Source organism: Lutjanus erythropterus, chromosome 2 (assembly GCF_056507025.1).
Source record: "Lutjanus erythropterus isolate fLutEry1 chromosome 2, fLutEry1.hap2, whole genome shotgun sequence".
Taxonomy (NCBI): domain Eukaryota; kingdom Metazoa; phylum Chordata; class Actinopteri; order Lutjaniformes; family Lutjanidae; genus Lutjanus; species Lutjanus erythropterus.
In genome coordinates this window covers 41,501,545-41,521,220 of record NC_139318.1, presented here as the reverse complement: position 1 = coordinate 41,521,220, position 19,676 = coordinate 41,501,545, and the positions used below count along the sequence as shown (strand labels likewise).

The 19,676-nt window shown below is 38.8% G+C and overlaps 1 protein-coding gene across 9 annotated transcripts in view; it reads right to left on the bottom strand.

Moving 5' to 3' along the window:
• Nucleotides 1–19,676, bottom strand: part of slmapa (sarcolemma associated protein a) — a 77,033-nt gene that overhangs the window by 24,639 nt on the left and 32,718 nt on the right. For 8 of the 9 annotated variants that reach the window (XM_084740238.1, XM_084740256.1, XM_084740222.1 and 5 more), the window contains exons 4-10: nucleotides 9,325–9,361; nucleotides 3,766–3,828; nucleotides 2,638–2,733; nucleotides 1,760–1,831; nucleotides 1,487–1,627; nucleotides 649–786; nucleotides 68–236 (exon numbers count right to left, since the gene is read on the bottom strand). In XM_084740238.1, the coding sequence (XP_084596364.1) occupies nucleotides 68–236; nucleotides 649–786; nucleotides 1,487–1,627; nucleotides 1,760–1,831; nucleotides 2,638–2,733; nucleotides 3,766–3,828; nucleotides 9,325–9,361 (716 nt within the window). Of the gene's footprint in view, nucleotides 1–67; nucleotides 237–648; nucleotides 787–1,486; nucleotides 1,628–1,759; nucleotides 1,832–2,637; nucleotides 2,734–3,765; nucleotides 3,829–9,324; nucleotides 9,362–17,715; nucleotides 17,974–19,676 lie in introns of those variants that run through there. The other variant, XM_084740287.1, reaches the window with a different exon arrangement.

The window sequence follows — 19,676 nt, the reverse complement described above, 5'->3', positions numbered from 1 at the left end:
GGTGCAGTCAGTTTGTTAAAAGTTAGGGCGGGGCGGTGTGTGTATGTCTGTGTGCATGTGTTTGTACCCTGCAGGGCGGCGAGCCTCTCGTTGGTGAAGTCGTTGTCGGCCTGCAGAGCTTCGATGCGAGCCTGGAGAACCTGCTCCTTCTCCTCCATCTCCTCGATCCGCAGCTCCAACTCCCTCTTCTCTGTCGCTCCCCGCTGGGTCAGCTCCTCCTGCCGGCCCTCCGCCGCCTGGGGGGGGTAGGAGGAGGAAGAGGAGACGCGGAGGAAAGAGAGGGTGGGAATAGCGTGGGGGAGAAAAACAGGAATGACAAAAGACAAGAGGAGAAAAAGGAGGACAAGAAGAGGAAACAAACAAAAGAATGAAGGAAAGAGGAATAAAAAAGAGCAAAACAGAAAGAAGAAAAGGGCAGATAGAAACAAAGAGAGAGTAAAAAATACAGCAATTGTATTTTAAGTAATAAAGTAACAAACAATATATAAAACATGTTTGTGCCAGATGCCACTTTTTTTGTCATCCCCTGCAGCTCCCACTGCCACAGCCTAAAAGGACCACCACCATTCAAATGAATGAAATAAGTGGTGTTTTTGCTGCAACGCCTGATTCAGTCCAAATGTGGCCTTCCAGTGTCCGTGTAGGTACCTTAATTTTGTCAGTGAGTTCTTTGATCTCATTGACGGCGGCGTTGTATTTGTTGGCGAGCTCCTTCAGCTCCTCCTGGCCCCTCTCGGACATCTCCTTCAGGTGGGTACATTCATCCTCTGTGTTACTGAGTGAGCGCTGCGGGACAGCAGAAACAATAAACACTTTTTAGTTTCACCAACACAAGCAGCCCCATACCTCATATATTGACAAGACCAGTCTGGAGACCACTTCTTATCTCAGAATCAACAGCTACTTTACTCCGCTTCATCTCAGACAATGAGGACAAATTTTATTTCAAGACCACACTAAAATGCTTGTGCATTGCCTGCTTCAAATCCGACCAATAACTTGACTCATTTCTAATCTGATTTTTTTTTTTACTGTTCACAGCTGCCGCCCCTCCCCACACACTCCAAGAAGAGACAGGAGAAGAAGCTGTGGCTTTCTAGGAGGAGATATCACACAAATCTTTGGTAATAAAATCTAGCCACTGAAACCACAGAGAGCTCAGCTGCCAAACAGTGTCCAATATATGGCAATAAAAGAGATGAATGAAGGGGCTGGTGAAGGGGGTGTTTTCATCAGGTCAAGTCAATTTTATTTATATAGTGCTGAATCATAACAGAAGTCTTCTCAGGGCTCTTTTCATATTGACCAGGTCTAAACTGTACTCCCACACAACAAAGCAGGGATGAGGAACTCTATTATAACAGCCAGAAACCAGCAGAACCAAACTCAGGGTGGTGACTGGGTGATGGACTCTGGTTTTGGTCTCGGTTTAGATGGTCTTGACTACAACACAGGTGCATACAGCATGTGTAAGTGTGTGTCCTACCTCTACTTCTGACAGCTTCCTGACCACCTCGATCTTCTCCTGCAGGACTCTCCTCAGAGACTCCTTAGCCGTTGTCTCGTAGTTGTGTTTGTCCTCCTGAAGAGCCAAGAGCTCCTTTCGGATCCCTTCCTCTGTCTGGGACTGAGAGAGAAGAGGGGAGGATATATAAATATATATATATTTTAAAGACGATGATCATTTTGATCACTTACTGCAGGACAATTTGTTATTTGTATCATGAGCTATTGAAACAGAGCCACTTGAGTGTCTTACTTTAGAGTAAGCCTGTAGCTGACTGCCCATCACCTCCAGTCTGGAGAGCAGACGGTCTTCATCTATCAGAGCCTGGTGAAGATACACAACATAGTCGTTCATATGCGATAAGAGGGAATGAGGAAAATTCCAGTGTGCATGATCAACACAATGTTTAAATGAAGGGTTCGTTATTCTATAGAACTGATTTGCACTGAATGACAATCATGGTAAACAAAATTATCAGTTGTAACAACTGTTTGGAGTTTGAGATTAATGGTATTTACAAGCTGGAACATGCAATCTCCATATGATCTGTTCATAGCAACACAGTAAAATTTGTACATTATACTGTGTAGTACTGTGTACTTTTGAGAGGCTAGAATGCAGAGAGATCTAGCCTGGTCCAGACCTTCAAATACGCCCACTCCACTGACTTGGCCATTTCTCTGAATATGGAGATGAAAGCGTGACGAGTTGACAATTTAGTCTGATATTCATCTAAGAGAGATCAGCATGTAAGGTGCATATGGGGGGTTCATGTCCAAATACTATCAGAATATTCTGTAGGGTTGCAGCATTTTACTGGTTTCATGGTATACCATTATATGAAAAAGGACAGTTATCATACATATTGATTTCTACTGAGTTTCTGTACTTTCATAAAGAACATGGTTTCAAGTTTCAGGTAGTCAGATAGTTTGAAATCCATCACATACTGAATTCATTCAGTGATGAATATTTTCAAGTATCAACACACAAACAGCAACATGAAGCATCAGTGCCATTACACTACTCAACTTAAAAAAGTGCCAGGAAGAGTAAAAACAGCAGCAGCAGATATTTGTACCTCTCTGTGTTACAGTAGCGGGCTAAAGTATGATAATGGTGTTTCCTACCTGCCAGCTGCTCTCTGAGGCCTCCTGAGTGTTGGCTAACAGACGCTGCAGAGTGGCTAGCTTCTGCTCCAACATCTGCTCTCTGTGTAAGGCCTCCTGGCAGAAAGAGACAGACATGAGAAAAATAAAGAAATCATGAGAAACGAAAGCAACAGGGTCATTTAAAGTGGAAAGAACAAGGTCGAAACTTTCATTTTAAATATGTTCTTCATAAATACTTAAATAAAATGAGCTTAAATCTTCTTTATAACCACAATAATAAACTGGTTATATCAGACACATGAATGAGAAGCATGTGTCAGCTCGCTGATCAGTACATTATAGTATATAATAATCTGTATGGCTGTCAGTTCCCTGCTTTTAACTCGTGACCTCTGCTCCTCTCTGTCTGTGTAGCTCATCTGTTCGGCACGCTGTCATGAGTTTTCGAAATGTTGAACTATGAAACAGTTTTGCAGTATTTGTTTGGTTCTCAGTTGACCGTGTGTCTGTTAGCTGACGCATGTTGCTTTGAAAAGCTGTACCACACCTCATTAAAGATCAGGTCTCTTTCATGAGGAAATCTTGGCTGCGAGTGGAACATGTTTTTGATCAAAGTCCTTCATAAATCAAAAAAGAGGAGGTTGCGTAAGTCTTTAGGAAAAGATTCCACAGCACTTCTTTTCAGAAAAAAATTCCACCTACTACTCAGCCTTAGATCTTTTCTGTGGTTCACTGATCTGAGGTAGTTACTTCTTTTCTTAAAAAGGAATTTCGTGTGATCTCCTCTACTTTAATGCATCTCACTTGCTGATTGCTTTTATATTTTTCCTTTTATAATTCTGAATTCTAATTAATGAATTATGGATGATACACACTTGATGCTGTATAATTACATTACTTCTAATCAGTGAGACAAAGTCAGCTCGGATCACTGCAAAGAAACGCCGCACAGTTCCTGTCCTCTGCTCCTGTTGACAGTGATTTTACAGCAGTCAAAGTTTCCTGATTTGTTATCTGACTCTAAAAACACGTTATAACACGTCTGATGACTAATGAAAAAACAACTTGCATGTCTGACATGTCCTTACTCCCTCATTATTTTTCAGTGTAGTTCCACAGAATGAGCAGTAGGTGTCAGTGTGTTACCTGTAGATACTGGGAGAGCTGGAACAGTTCCTGAGAATACATACTGGGAGTGTTGGCTGCAACCTAGAAAAGACACACAAACACACCATGGTAACATATTGACGGTTGTCTTGAGTTCATTCAGCTCTGTGTTTGAACTGAAGGTGGACAAACAGATGAAAAACCAGAGCTCAAAAGCATTTTCTGTACATAAACGCACTCCCTCTCACATATAAGAGAGATATAAGATAGATATCTTTGTAAGGACCCTCGCTGACATAATCCACTCCCCAGCTCCGTACCCATTACCCTAACTTAAACCCAATTATGATTTAAATCTTAAAACCAAGTCAGACAGCCCTTTGAAGGTCTGTCAGAAAGTAAGGACTGTCCACAACGTCTTCAATTTCCAAAACTGAAAAGGTCTTAAACTCAAATTGGTTCACAAATACAGGAGCACAGACAGTGTAACACAGGCCGGGGAACAAAGACATGGATGTACGGCTGCAACTAACAATTATTTTAATTGTCGAATAATCTGACCATTTTCCTGATTAATCGATTAGTTGTTTGGTTCATTCAATGCTAGAAAATACTTAACAATGTTGATCAGTGTTTCCAAAAGCCAAAGATGGTTTCCTCAAAGATTCTGTTTATAATCACAGAGGAGATTAGAGATTAGAGATTAATAGTAGACGACTAATCGACTAATTGTTGCAACTGTACATGAAGTTACTTAACTCACTCCTACAAACACACACACACACAGTTTACATATTCTGATTATAAAACTCAGTAGTACTGAGGATAAGCCCTGAATAGTCTGCACTAAAATCTACTACTAACTATTCTAATAATCGTATGCAGTAACGCAGTAGCACCAGTGACCAAACTAGTAAACCAGCGATCCAGTTGTATATAACTACACAGCAGTCATCTGTCAAGGCATGTTCCCACATTAAAGGAACTGTTTCAACAGTAGCTCCAGCATGCAGCCTCCCCTAAAACCATAAACTGTTTTACATTTCCGTTTGTGTACAGATTCAACTAAAAGAGACACAACATAGCTAATTTTCGAGCTCTGGAGCGGTTGTTCCCAGAGACTGGATGGTCACCCACAGATGAACAATTATATTACATTATATTCTGCCAACTAAATTTAATGCAAATTTAAAATTTATAAAGCACTTAAAACATGCATATTGCTTTTTTGAAGAGAGGAAAAATGAGACTGAAAACTGAGAAAGCACTTATTTTGTCTCATTTATGCAGCAGGCTAAAATGTCCTCGTTTTCCTGACGAGAGCAAATAAAAACAATGAGAAGGCCTGTTCACGCAGCCTAAATGCATTTATTTCTCAATTAAGTATTTAACATGTGTATATGTTTTCAAAAACAGGCGTCAAGATTAGGAATGGTCCAATCTGATATTCAGTATCAGTCTGATACTGGCCAAAAACACTGGCTCAGATATCTGGGGAAAAGAAGTATAATCCGATACCATCCAATAGCCTGTCATGTCAATGCTCAACTAAACAGCAGTGTTGTCATCATGTCTGCTGCATAAAGTTATTTTACGCTCAAGGAACAAAAAGGGAAAAAACAAAAATGCAATTGATTTAAAAATCACAGTAACTGTTCAGGAACGTTCATTTATGCACAAATTAAACCTTCCCATAGTGTACTGATAAGGTCCTGTTTTGAACTTAGTCATGAAGGTTTGTTACTTTTAGAAAAAAAAGTTGGGGAAACTGCTTTGAAGAATCAGAACCAGGACTGGCTTTATTGGCCAAGTATGTCTACAGTTGCAGAAACTTTGAGTCCAGGTTGTGTGTGTAGGTTGTGTTGTGGTCATTGTATTTTTGAAGTTAGGACACAGACAAGCTAACAGTTTCACGCTCTTTCCAGTCTTTATACTAAGCTAACCACAGCCTGGCTCCAGCTACCATATACTTAACATGTTAACATTTTACTTAACACACAGGACATGATATTCACCCATTTGAACATCTTGAACTATTCTGCACCTGATGATGTTGCAACTGCATGATAAAAAAAAAAGCTTGGCGGCAGTGAAACCTGGTGTAACACGACCCAATTGGCATCAACAATTTTGCCCATTTCAGACACAGATCCTGCGCACACTGCAGAGAAACCACAGCTACATGCGGTCTGCCCAAAAACCACTCAGTCTGTCTATGCATCAATACACTTCCACCTTAAGTCGATCTGACAGCCTGTGTGTGTGTGTGTGTGTGTGTGTGTGTGTGTGTGTGTGTGTGTGTGTGTGTGTGTGTGTGTGTGTGTGTGTGTGTGTGCGCATGCGTGTTTCAGAGTGTGGGCTTCAGTGAGTGTGTCCGTCTTTTGAGACTCGGGACGTGCAAGGATCCTGCTTCAGGACACTTAATTATGTTAGAGAAGTGGTTCAAATCTAATCACAGCTCCTCTCACACACACTGAATGACATACACAAACACACACACACACTGTCAGCTCTAGCCTACATTCCTCAGACAGGTTACACTGAGGCCCTGTTGTTCTCACTGTTTGAGGGAAACACAGAACAGGTCGAGGCAGCAGAGAAAGCTAACAGGGTACACTGTAGTAAAGTCATTATTAGCCTGGCACTCTGCAGTACAATATAAAATGATACGGTAACAACCTGCAGACACATACCTCACCATACCACATATGATAGAAACGCTATCATATTAGTGTCATTTAAGTAAAGTAGCTCTTAAATATTAAATGTTTAAGCACGACCACAGATAGAAGACTTCTGTCTAAATAAAATACAGTAAAAGGATTCCACTTATCAGGACTATTTGATCAAATAATAAGTAAACAAAATAATAAATCTGTTTTTGTGACCCCAAAGCAACAGGCTTTCAATCTATGGTACAGCATCAGAACAAAGTTTAAGCTCCAGCTAGAGAACAAGACATGTGGGACCATGTTTTTAAGTTAACAACACATAAGAAACATTTAAGGTCTCATTTAGTCGAACATAACATCAATGCGTTTTTGTTTTGTTCTGTTTTTTGCTACCTGATGACACATGTAGCCTAAATGTCATGGACAGCCAGTGTGTTGTTAGTGGTATTAATGAGTAAAGACCACACTGGAATCTAACTGGGCCAAAGGGACATTTGCAGCAGAGTTTGTATAATTTTGTATAGTTAATTATTTTCTATTTTTACTTTGTTGGTAATTTTTGTTTTCAATTCTGTTTAATTTCAGTTAGTTTCCTCAGTGGGTTTGCTAATTTTAGCTATGATTTTACTATTTAAAAATGTTTAGTTTACGTTTATTTTTTTATTAGTTTCAGAATAATTTATTTAATTATTAGAATATGGAGGTATTTATTAGCAGCAAAATTTAAGTTTAGAGTAGGTACTGCAATATAAACAACACTTGGTGAGGGCAACTGACATCCCAGTCTCAAACATATGCACTAATGCCTCCTCATGTTTGTTGTGTTGAGAAATTTGACCAATTGATAACCTTTTACTGTGCATTTTTCTTTTATTTTAGTTTTGTAAGTACACAGTTTCTGTGTCCTTGGTTTCTGTTTTTATTTTCCTCAAGCCAAGTCTCATTACTATCCTTAAAACTTTTTTTTCCCCCACACCTAGTTTTAGTTTAGTTTTAGTTAACTATAATCATCTTAATTTACGGGTACATGCCGTTTAATGTGCCTCAGTTAAGCAGCTAATTAGCTGTCTAGCCTGTAAACTGATGCTGTCAGAGTTCATGCTTCTAACTTAAATAAGAACTTAGAGACTTTAGCAGGAAAGCTAATGTGGGTTGTTGTTGTGGTTCTTGTGTTGTGCAGCAGGCTGCTGTCTGGCTCAGTGTGACCGCCTGCTCTGCCTAAAATAGAACACTGTTGTACTGCTTTATGCAAAATTTAATTAGCTGACATAATTGCATTCTGGTACCTTTCTGTGTAGATGGACACCTTAAAAACATACACGTTTTAGTTTCTAATTTTTTTCCCTCAAACACAAGGTTAGGTGCCCAACTTGGTACTTTTAAGGTTACTGCGGTAGTGAGTACCGTAACTTAAGAGTACAGAGAGAAAAAGGCTTTTCACACTGTACCGATGTTTGGTTTACCCTGGATTAGCAATGTGTGTTAAAAGGGGCTAAATTATCTCAGGGTCAACTGTGGCTTAGCCCTGGGCTAAGAACATGCAGTGTGAAAAGCCCAACAGAGAAAGACTGAGACTATGTCACTCCTGAACCTTGTTCAAGTCAGTGAATCAGGGCCATGGTGAGCCGAAAGTGTGATGACACTTTTAAAATCTTGACACAGACAACACTCGCTGTAATGTGAAATGCTGGCGAGAGCAGCACATCTAACCTGAGGAAACACTTGGTCAAACAAAAAATACATATAAAAGCCAAAGAACGTACAGTTTGACAGCCTGAAAGCAAAGTCACCCGTAGCTAACGTTAGCACTCCAGCATTGAAGAAGTTTAACCCGCCATTGACAACAAAACTTTAAGTGATGCATCGACAACTTCATGGACATCTTCAGGTAATTAATTAGCCAGTTGGGTAAGTTGCTCTTGGAATTAACTTGACTGATGTTAGCTTCGCAACAACCAGGGTTCAATATTAACTTTTTTTCCCACTTGCACAGTCAGGTTTGCCAGATGAAAGTCTAGTACTGAAACGTCGCAAATAAATGATATATTCTAAGTTAGACACTGTGCGGGGGTCCTTTTGTAACTTTTTGGTCTACTTTCGCCAACGCACCTGACTTGTCTTAATAGATGTGCAAAGTGTTTTCCTTTGCTCAAGTGCACAGTCAGGGGTCAGAAATCTACTCCTACTAAAAAAAACTACTTAATCTAGGCCAGTTTCTCAAAGTCCAAGGTAATGTTTTTAAATGTCTCGTTTTGTCAGTGCAAAACCCAAAGACAGTCAGTTTAATATGATACTACCATTTTTACATGATAAATTAATTATTTGCATAAGTCGATTATTAAAAATTGATAGTTTAATTCTTTATTACGACTTCTCTGGTGGGACAAGTGAGTTGTTAGGCTGTTGAGCCCGATGTAACTTTTTATTTGCCCCAGGCAGGCAGGCAATGCTTATTACTGAGCCCTGATAACACAATATTTAATTTGAGTTTTAACTTATTTTTTAAAATTGAAATGAAATCTTTGTTGTTACATGGAGAGTTAAGATCGAAAAAAACAACAAAAAAAAACGGTGCTATGAAGGACCAGTATGGATTTTCAGGTACTGGTATCGGTTCAGATGTGAAAGACAGAAAAAAAAAAAACACTTTAATTTCACTTGGACAGTCAAGTAGTTTTGTAGACACCTAAAGACCCAAAGCACTCAGAGGGAACGGTGGGAAAAAAAAAAAAAACTTTGCTCCCCTGATCCACATGAAAGTCTTGTGTAGTGCGGCAGCAGAAACTGGCAGCAATCCCTGCATTCCTCAATCAGCTGACTACTCCACTCTATGTGTGCGTGAGTGTGAGCATGCACACAAATCTGAGACAGACACAAACAACTTGGACACATGACAGAACAACAACAAACACATTTGTGTTCTTACCTTGTCTACAGGTAGTGGTAACGGAGTCTGGATGACACTGAAAGAGGAGAGGAGAGGAGAAAACATTTTGTAACCATGGAAACAGCAGGGAGGGAAAGACACATGGAGTAACCACGGCGACAGAAAAGGAAAAAATGGTTCTTGAAGGTCTTGTGACACTCATTTTTCACCTCTTAGTTAAACAAAAACCTCATCTCAGCACATCGAAGACGATGAGAGAAATCAAACCTTGACCTTACAATACTTTACAAATATCTGAACCTTTTTCTGGTTTAAAAAAATAATTTCAGTGAATTCATTGATTTTGTCCTTGTACCAATTTAATTAAAAAGCCAGTTTAATTTCCAGACACAATATCAGCTTCAACTACAGCCTTAAAAAAAAACACACACACACAGGGTAGAAACTACATCACAGTCAGCCTACAGCCTAAAAAAGGACCATCAAGTTCAATCAACACCTGTGAGATAATGTTCACAACAAAACCAAACATCATGAGCTTAAATGAGCTGTATAATCTCAAAATGAAATACTGCAGTGAATGTACACAGAGGAACCACGGACTGGACAGACTTTGCAGAGAGAGTAAATTAGTGCGTCATGGTTGTTGTGTGGAAGTGACTCAACATGAAACACAGTCAGTCGATCAATAAGATTAACAGGGATTCCTTAAAATACAGTTAACATCGATGAGGGAGGTGACAGCTCACTCACACTGAGCAGCCTCCGGCCAGTTTGCAGTCCGCTTTACTAATGACAAGTCATATAACACTTGTCCTTAGCTAGCTCAGCCAATCACAACAATGCACCAATAACATACCAGTCAATCAGGGCCCGAGAGTACATTTAAAGGGACAGTTCATCCCAAAATCAAAAATACTTATTTTTCCTCTGGCCTGTAGTGCCATTTCTCCATCAAGATCGTTTTGATGTGAATTGCAGAGTTATTAAGATATCTTCTCTCCAATATAATGTAATCAGACAGCATCTAGCATGTGGTACTCAGAGTGCCAAAAAATACATTTAAAAAATTCAAAACCAGTGTCTGTTTCCAGAAAGCATGAACTGATTACTCAAGATAATCCACAGACCTTGTTGTGAGCAGTTTCAAGTTGGAACGCCTCTCTTTCTAGTAGAAAACAAAGTAGTTCTGGTAGATTGTATCGCAGAAAAAAGTAGTTCACCACAAGCCGAGCACAATTTAGAGAAGGAGACATCTCTACAGTCGTTATCTCCAAAACTCTGCAACTGACACTAAAAAAATCTAGATGGATAAATAGCACTACAGGCCAGAGGAAAAATATACTTTTTGATTTTGGGCTGAAAAGTCCCTTTAAAGCTCTCTACACACGATCAGCTGTACTCACTGAGAGGTGAGTACAGAGTGAGGCTGAGCAATATGGACAAAATAAGATATGATGAGATTTTTTGTGGATATTAAAGATGAAACGTATTTACTGACCTACAGTTATCTGTATCATCATATATACAGGCCAGGGTATAGGATTATATTAGTGAAGTTTAAATTTATACACATTTGTCCCTATTTTCAAACCCTGTGTAACATGAGATGAGGTATGTTCTTCAGAAATGCAAGCTATGCTCTGTTCTATGTTTTTTAAGCCATAGATAGAACATCATAAAATTATAAGTTACCAGCCAACAAGCAACAAAAATATTTAATCAACAAAAAACCTAAAACGTGCAGATAATAATTCTGTTTTACATATTTTCAAATATAACACAGGTCAGATGTTTTACATAATGTCACAAAGATGGTTCTGTTTTTGTTTCATGTTAGTTTAATGCAAACTTTAAACGAATCAAATGGACACTGTTATGAGTTATGAACAAAGCTGCATGGATAATGGCCTAAAAAACAAAAACAAAGTTCTGATTTAACACATGAAAGCAAATCAAATTAAAAACAACTAGAAAAAGAATAGACTCCCTCTGAGTTTTTTTTTGTTCACACAGCACTGAATCAACATCAGACCTGAGTCACATTGTGAGGAAAATTGGCCACCTTCAGTTTCTGCTCTGCATGAATGTGACCGCTTTAGATATATTTATCCAAAGTACTGTACAGTATCTTACATCAACACAAGGCCACGCAGATTTGTTTTAGCGGGGCTGAAGATAATCCAGAATTTACCTGGAAACAGTCAGAGTTCAGGAATGAAGGTAAACTTGACTCTGGGGAAAAACATAACCAAACTCTGTCAATGTGTAACTACCAAGCAGCAGGACAGGTGGAGACCGCAACGGCTTCTACAGCAACTATGAGGAAACAACACAACCTTCTCTCAGTCAATTCATAATGCAAGACTCCAGACATTAATATTTAAATATCTGAAATACTGTATTGACTTCATTAATAAAATAACACCCTTAATTTCATATTGTCCACCATTTAACCAAATGCTCATTATCCTTTGTGACGTTGCGTGGGGCTGGAGTCCAGCTGACACTGGGTGAAAGGTGGGGGAACACCCTGCTGGACGGGTCGCCGGTCCGTCACTGGGCTGACAAACAACCGTACAACCCCACATTCACACTGATGGTCAGTTAAGAGGGAAACTGAGCTTCGTCACCCATAGTCACATAGAGAGACAGATTTAATGTGAACCCAGGGCCCTCTGAGTGAGAGTCAACAACGCTCACCTCTGTACCACTGTGCTGCCTGCTGCCCTATTGTCAAAATTTTTTCACCTGTTATCTGGAGCCAGTTGACCTGGCTGTTTGTCATTAAACTCATCCTGTATCTAACATGTTTAATACTGTGGAGTGGAGATTCACTCTCATGAATTAACCTAATTAAAATGATTTGCCACACATGCTTAAATATTAGTTGTTACTAGGGTGCACGATATGGTAAAAAAACAAAAACAAAAGAACATTTATCTTGACAGATATTGCTGGGAATCATCCTCATCACAATTCTCATTTTCACTGAAAAGAACTACTAAAATCATGATTGAAGAAGAAGATTTGTAGGCCAGGTCATCTCCACATCTCTACAGTATATACAAACATGTTTTCTGACACACTGTTCTTGATCATAAAAACTGAAGCTTCTGCAATTTGGATACTGCACTATGTTTTATTTGCCATAAAACAGTTTTGATAATATTTCAATTAACAGTGCAGAACTAATTGTTACTAAATATTTACACCCACTAACCGCCTGAAACAACTGACAAAAGTAGCTTGCTATTATATAACCTGTTTAGTAATTATATATTAACATATCTGACATGAATGTCAAAATGATCAAAAGTACTGTATGCGCTTAATCAAATTAATCGCTAAATGATGACATCCTCAAATGTCTTGTTTTGTCCACAACCCAAACATATTCAGTTTATTGTCATGATGGAGTGAGAAAAAAAAAACAGAAATTTGTCACATTAAAGAAGCTGGAATCTAAGAATTTCGACTTTTTTTCTTTAAAAATTACTCAAACCGATTAATTGATCATCAAAATAGTTGGTGATTAATTCACTAATCAATTAAAAGTCGATTAATCATAGCAGCTCTAATCAAAATGCTGTGATGTAAACTTGTAAAGTGTGATTGATATACTATGTAGCCTTCACTCTCAGACAATGAGTGTCAAAAATAGTCCTGATTAACCAATAAAGTGGTGAGTAGCATTAAATCTACACAAAGGATGACAATTTACATAAAACTGCAAACATTACGCCAATTATATTAGCCAACATCTCCAAACAAGACTACCAGCTTTGAGACATTTTTTTTCTTGATATATGCCCACAATTACAAAAGACTGTAAGGTGATCTAAATATACATCTCGTCTCGATCGGTCAGAACTTTATTTTTGTATGATGCCTTTTATTCAGACATTGCTAAAGCCTTTACTCAGTAAGACATTCCTCATTTTAATGACACGACCAAATTTAGTAAATCACTAGTTTGGGAGCAGATGCTTGTTACTAAATACTTAGGGAAGACTTTACAAATAGCTGCGGCAAACCAACTCTGGTTATAAGCTCGTAATGTTTTTACTTGAGGAACAGAACAATGGAGAGACTGAGAAAGAGACAAACTGAAACAATGGAGATCAAATCAACTCAAATAAAGGTAAAATAAAAAAGAGTGGGAAAAGTATTTTCATTAGGTGACTGCTGCTTTGTACTCAAGGCCAACGCTTAGGTAAGTGAGTTGGATAAAAGACACTTGAAAGGATAAGTCAGTGTTTAAAAAAGTCTTTTGTAGTTGAAGCGCCCACAGTGCAGGTTCTCTGCAGAGATTTTAGGGTTTCTGCTGCTGCTCCTCAGAGCAACATCATCCATCACAGCAAACACCAGAGACTCTCTGTGACTCCACTGTGCTGAGTTCAGTGTTTTCGTATCGGGGCTGCGTTACACTGAGCTCTGCTGCCTGACGATCACCTGACACTCAGGAAGAATTACAAGTATCCTCCAGGAAATAATCCTGCACAACATGTTGCCTTACAAATTTCACTTTCTCATTCAGTACAAGACCTTTTATCTAACCTTTTCTAATAAGTCTCATTTCAAGCTACATTTTTCGCAATAAAATGAATAAATAAATGATACAAAAATCATAATTGCATGCAGTTGGCTTAAACTTTCCAAAGGGTTTACTAAAAACTGAATGGCTGGAATGAAACTGGCTTTAATTAACTTTTTTTTTTTTCTAGAGTACACTTTTGCCATCTCAGATTTGATTATTAGTGGCTTTTTTGTCCTTTTTTAAAAAGGGCCAATTTAAAATATTTAATTTACAGTGCATACCAACAGCTACACACTTATTTTGTAGGGGGTTTTTGTTCCAACTTCTTCTGATTGCTGGACACCGACGCTGGGACTTCCTGAAGAGGACTCCTATCCTTAATGACTCCATCTTACAATTTGTTTATGCTACATTCACATTCAGTCACAGCAGTCTGTCACGCTTTAATCTCCATCACCACGGCAATCTTTGTGCATAATGGTGTCTTATTTATCACCACTGCCAGCAGCTGTTCTGTTATTCAAACCGCATCATCACAGTGGGAGCCCTCGCATTCATTATTTAATCTCTATTTATTTTTGTATTTTTTCCGAGGTCATGAATCAAGTAGGCCTTTTGCAGTAAACTAGGTTGATCAAGGTCTTTACTTGTGTTTCTCTGCTGTATTTTAAAAATCGGGTTGTTTCAGGTCATTAAATAAGTCCAGCAGTCGGACCGGCCTCATCATTTTTAGCCATCGCCTTGGGATGGCTCTAGGGATCGTCTGTCATTCGTCTTCTGATGCAGACGTAAATATCTCCACAACTGTCATGATGGTTAGCGAATAAAGTTTGTACAGACTTTCATGATCTCCAGACAATGTATCCTAATGATTTTGAAGATGCCCTCATTTCCTGTATTGCCACCATGAGGCTAACACTGCTGAGGTTTTAGGTGAAATGCATTGACAACCATTGGATGGACTGTCATTCATGAGCCCGTCAGGGTGAATAACTTTAGTGATCCCCTCAATTTTCATCTACTGCCATCATCAGGTCAAATTTTTAATTCATCCAACACATGGATTTAAGACCAAATACCTCCAAAACTAAGATTATTCCGGTCAGCCTCAGGTGTACTTTGTGTTTGTGCAAATCTTAGCAGGCCAACACACTAAAATAGGATGGTGAATATGATAAAGTTCATGCTCTTGCTCTGATTCTAGCTAAATGTGAATATTTCCTTGTTTCTTTACTCCTTTATGACAGTTAAGTGAATATCTGTGGGCAAAACAAGACATTTGAGGATGTCATCTTGGTCTTTGGGAAACACTGATCCACATTTTCCACAACTTTGTGACATTTTGCAGACCAAACATTTGCCAATTAATTGAGAAAACAATTTACAGATTAATTGACCATGAAAATAATCATTAGTTGCTGCCCTACTCTACAGTACAACAATATTTAATTTAAAACAGTATTCTGACAGACATTTTGCTTTTTATTTCCTAGATTATTTCTTGGGGCTTTTAACCATTATTTACACCTCATACAGCTGATATTTTATGTTTATATTTTACTCATTATTATTAAGTTACTCTAATTTTGGAGCAATCTGGTACAAGAATTTCCTTTGGGATGAATTAAGTTCTATATCATATTTGAAAGGACAGCTTATAGATAGTTAGGAGATAGGGGTGACAGTGGGGAGAACACAGATAGAAAAGGGCTGCAGGCTGGAATCAAATCCACCAGGGTGCCACTCATGCTTTTAACAAATATAACACCTCTTGTGATTTAAACATTGCAGCAGATCATACTGCTATTTAGACGGCATTATAATTAATTGCTCGATAACTGTTCAGCTCTCATACCGTTATTTACCTTTAGCCAAAGCACCACTGCACCCAAGGACAACCTTGGAGAGCCGCTGACATGACTTGGTAGGTGAGAGAATTTATGTCATGGGGGAGACAACACTGGAAAAAACATGCTGGGCATTCTAGTGGCCGACGGGTCCAAGACCCTAACCACAACATCCCCTATTCTGGTCTGGCCGCAGGCCTTTGGTGCATGGAGGCTCAAACTTCAGGCTGCTGTGAAAACTGAACTCAAAGCTCAGCAGCAGGTGTCCACAGCAGGCTCTGTCTACATCAAACAAATCACTCATTTTCAGTCATCATCAAACACTGACTGCAAAGGCCAGAGCAGCACTGCTCCAAAATAACACATTTTAAAAAGATCCAGAGAAATCCACAACATAACATGACCTAAATTCACAGCTCTTCAACTATGGCTCACAAGAACATCAAGGCTGCCCACACACACACACACACGCACACACACACACACACTCACAGACAGACACACAGACACACTCAAAGTGCAGCCGGTCCACAGGAATCAGTCATCCACATCAGATTTAGCTGAGTGTGTTTTGCATGCGGTTCAGCAGAGACTGATGATGGAAAACACTGGCAGTAGTTTCCATCTGTGTCCTGCTCAGATATTTAACTGAATAAGTTTTACAATCACACCCCGACTCAGACCTGTCACAGAGCCGAGGACTCATGAAAATTATGACCAGCTCTGTATCCAGTCTTTATGCTTTTTTGGCACTGCAGCAATATCTACTGCGATATTAATTATTTTATTTGATCATCTTTATTTTAGAAAATGACTGCTGCTGACTGCTGCATTGTTTTGTTTTGCAGTTGTACTTACATAATTCAAACATCCATTTCCAAACAATTCCTGCCAAATTTTTTGCACATACTTAAGTCATGGCTGGCTACTTTTATTTTATGAAAAGGAGGAAAGCTGAACCACTGAAAGTTCAAATGAAAAACAAACTTTACAAGAACAAAAATGCTGTACACATCAGAATTAGACTTTTTTCTAGTTATCTTTTTTTTTTAGTGGAGAATATTGTGAAAAATATACTGTATTATTGTAACTTGAGTTTTTGGTATTGTTATACCCCTAGTTATCAGCACTAGTACTGAAATCACATAGTCAATTAGTCAATTAAAGGAAAGCAACCACAATTTTGACAATCAATCATCAACTACTAAACTATTAAGATGAAAAAGCTAAACATTTGCCATTTTCACTTTTTCAAAATGTCACGATATTAGGGGGTTGAATGTTAAATCGAAAATCACTTGAAATGGGCTTTCAATTTCAGTAATCGAATCAAAAAAGGTAGAATCGGCAATTATCCCAGAATTTTTACTTTTCTTGAATCATGGCTTTAGAGAATTGTGACACCCCTCGACAATATGGTGCTTATCTCCATTTTAAATTATTGTAAATCTTCAGAGCTTCGTTAACTGCTTGTCAAGACTTATCTCACACTCTTTGAAGAAGGTCAAAGTTCATTAACTGCATTAAAGAACTGTGCATAACTATGTCTATGTCTGGAGAAGAATATGAGAGATACACGTGCTCTGTGAAACCATTCGGGATCCTTTTACACAGTGCATACAGAACATAGATTTAAGTAATGTGCTGAATGTGGCTGGTGAGGTATAAATATAAGTAGTCCTCTGCAGAGCTGCCTGAACTCCACTTTTGGTTATTTAATTGTTCTGTTTCATGTGAATTTTCTCTCTCTAACAAACTAAACAGTCACGTGAACATAAGAAACCAGCTGTTTCATATGTTCTCTAACAACTGTCAGACACTTTAGACTTACAGCTTCATTATATTACAGGCTGTAAATCATTTGCTGCCCATTTAACAGATACAACTGACAGTCCAAGCTTCTCATTGTGTGGTAACATGAACTTGAATTGTAATAGTATTTAGCTATAAACCTCAATGAACAATCATCACCATGTCCTGGCCTGATCAGGACCATCTGAACCTAAAAATCCTGGCTCAGATTCTGGACAGCAGAGACGTTACCTGTCAGATCTTCTTCCTGAGCGTCTCAGCCGGTGATTTGTCACAGGACAAAGTTCACCGTTCAGCCTCTATCTCAGCCTGACACAGCTACTCCTCAGAGAAAATGGATCCGTCCTTGTTTCTTCATTTTCTCTCTTAGTTCCAGACGAGCAGCTGATTCCTCTCTTTTCCACAGTGTGAGTGAAGTCATCCCATAACACAAACTTTCTTTCTTTCTTTCTACTCTTTGCTCCTCCTCTCCTCGGAGCACAACAGATGATTTTCTTCTTGCAACTTGTGCAGGTTACAGTAGCTCCTCCCCTCCTGGCACTCACTGTGAGGAAATAAACTCTGCAGCAGCTATAGCTCTCCCCTGCCTTTATGGTATGTGGGAGGCTAAAGGTGTGCTGGATAACTAACCTACCACTGCATGAGGGGGTGGAGCAGACATTTAAAAGCTCCACTCACCTGAAAATGAAACATCCTCTCAAACCACTTCAGTATGAGCATGTGTGAGAGTGTGGGAGGTTTAAGGAAATACATCAAGTGATAACAGGCTGATAAGAGAAACAAAGGAGAACCATTGTCATGTGCAAACAAGAGACTGGATAAACAATGGTGGTTAAACCTGAACACATCTGAATTCATTATTATACAGTCATATTTTTACCTAGTAGAATCATTTTACACCAGATAAAAGTCACGTTTCCTACACAGAAACTGGAACTGTCACCCATTAAATGAAGCAGAGTCAGAGCTTTAATTTACAACTTGCTCCAACTTGTGAACTGGATCTTTTTGTGTTGTTCTCCTCTCGGTGTGTCATCTCATTAAAACTGATGTGAAAGAATGACTGCACACTGAATCACAGGGGCAGAACGCTGCTGCTGCTGCACGTTTTCAAACTTCTCTGGCCACACCCCAATCAGTGAGGTCACAGCAGGTGTTTTGCATTAGATGGAAAACAAAATAATATGGGTGTGTTCAATCTGTCGCAGCTTTTTATTCTACATTAAGTCTAATGCAAGTGGTTGCCAGGAGCTCAGACTGCAGCGATTCAAAACACACCGCATCCACGTGTTTTCGGTAGAGTGCTCCAAAGATTTGGCTTTTCCAAAAAGAGCAGAGCTCAAAGGTAAGTTAATCTCTTCTTTTGAGTTGTCAGACTCACTCCTACATCACTGAGTTGAAATATTACTCTAACACCACTGAGCTTTCAAAGGACACAGATTTTGTCTGGCACTGTATAAATACAGATGCTTTGCTCTCACACAGAGGGCGACTGTACAAAGCTGTATCTGGCAGACTTCCAGAAGGCTAATGCTAACACCGGGGGAGCAGAAACATTCTTCAGCTATTAATAAATCTGTCTGATTTAGCTTCACATCACTCTCCCTCTCCAGCTGCACTTTATAGACAGAGCTCCATAAACTTAATTATAGTAGGGCTGTCCTTGATTAAAGAAAATGTCTGTTAAACTAAAGAATAACTTCTTGGGGAAAGTTATTGTCATATGGATTTGTGATAGTGGGTGGCATCACTGAGGCCTATCATGGTGTAGTTTCCTCCATATTCTTCCGTCAAAAGATATTTATAATTAAGTAGTTATCAATGAATCACTAAACTCCACTGAGAACTACTATTAGTGATCACAGTCATAGCGATTAACTGTTTACACTGATTAAAAAAAAGCTTGGGAACAAATCATTCCAATTCAAATGCTGTTAAAATAATTTTCTATAGAAATCAGGTAGTGCGCTTACAGTATGAATTTGATCGTTTACACAGGACAACATTAGAGCTTCAACGATTATTTAATTATTAATCGATTACTAAATTAACCATAAAATATTTTGATAATTGATTAATCAGTTTGAATAATGTTTCAAAGAAAAAAAGTCAAAATTCTCTGATTTCAGCCTCTTAAAGTGTGAATATTTTTGGGGTTCTTTACTCCTTTATGGCAGTAAACTTAACTTAAT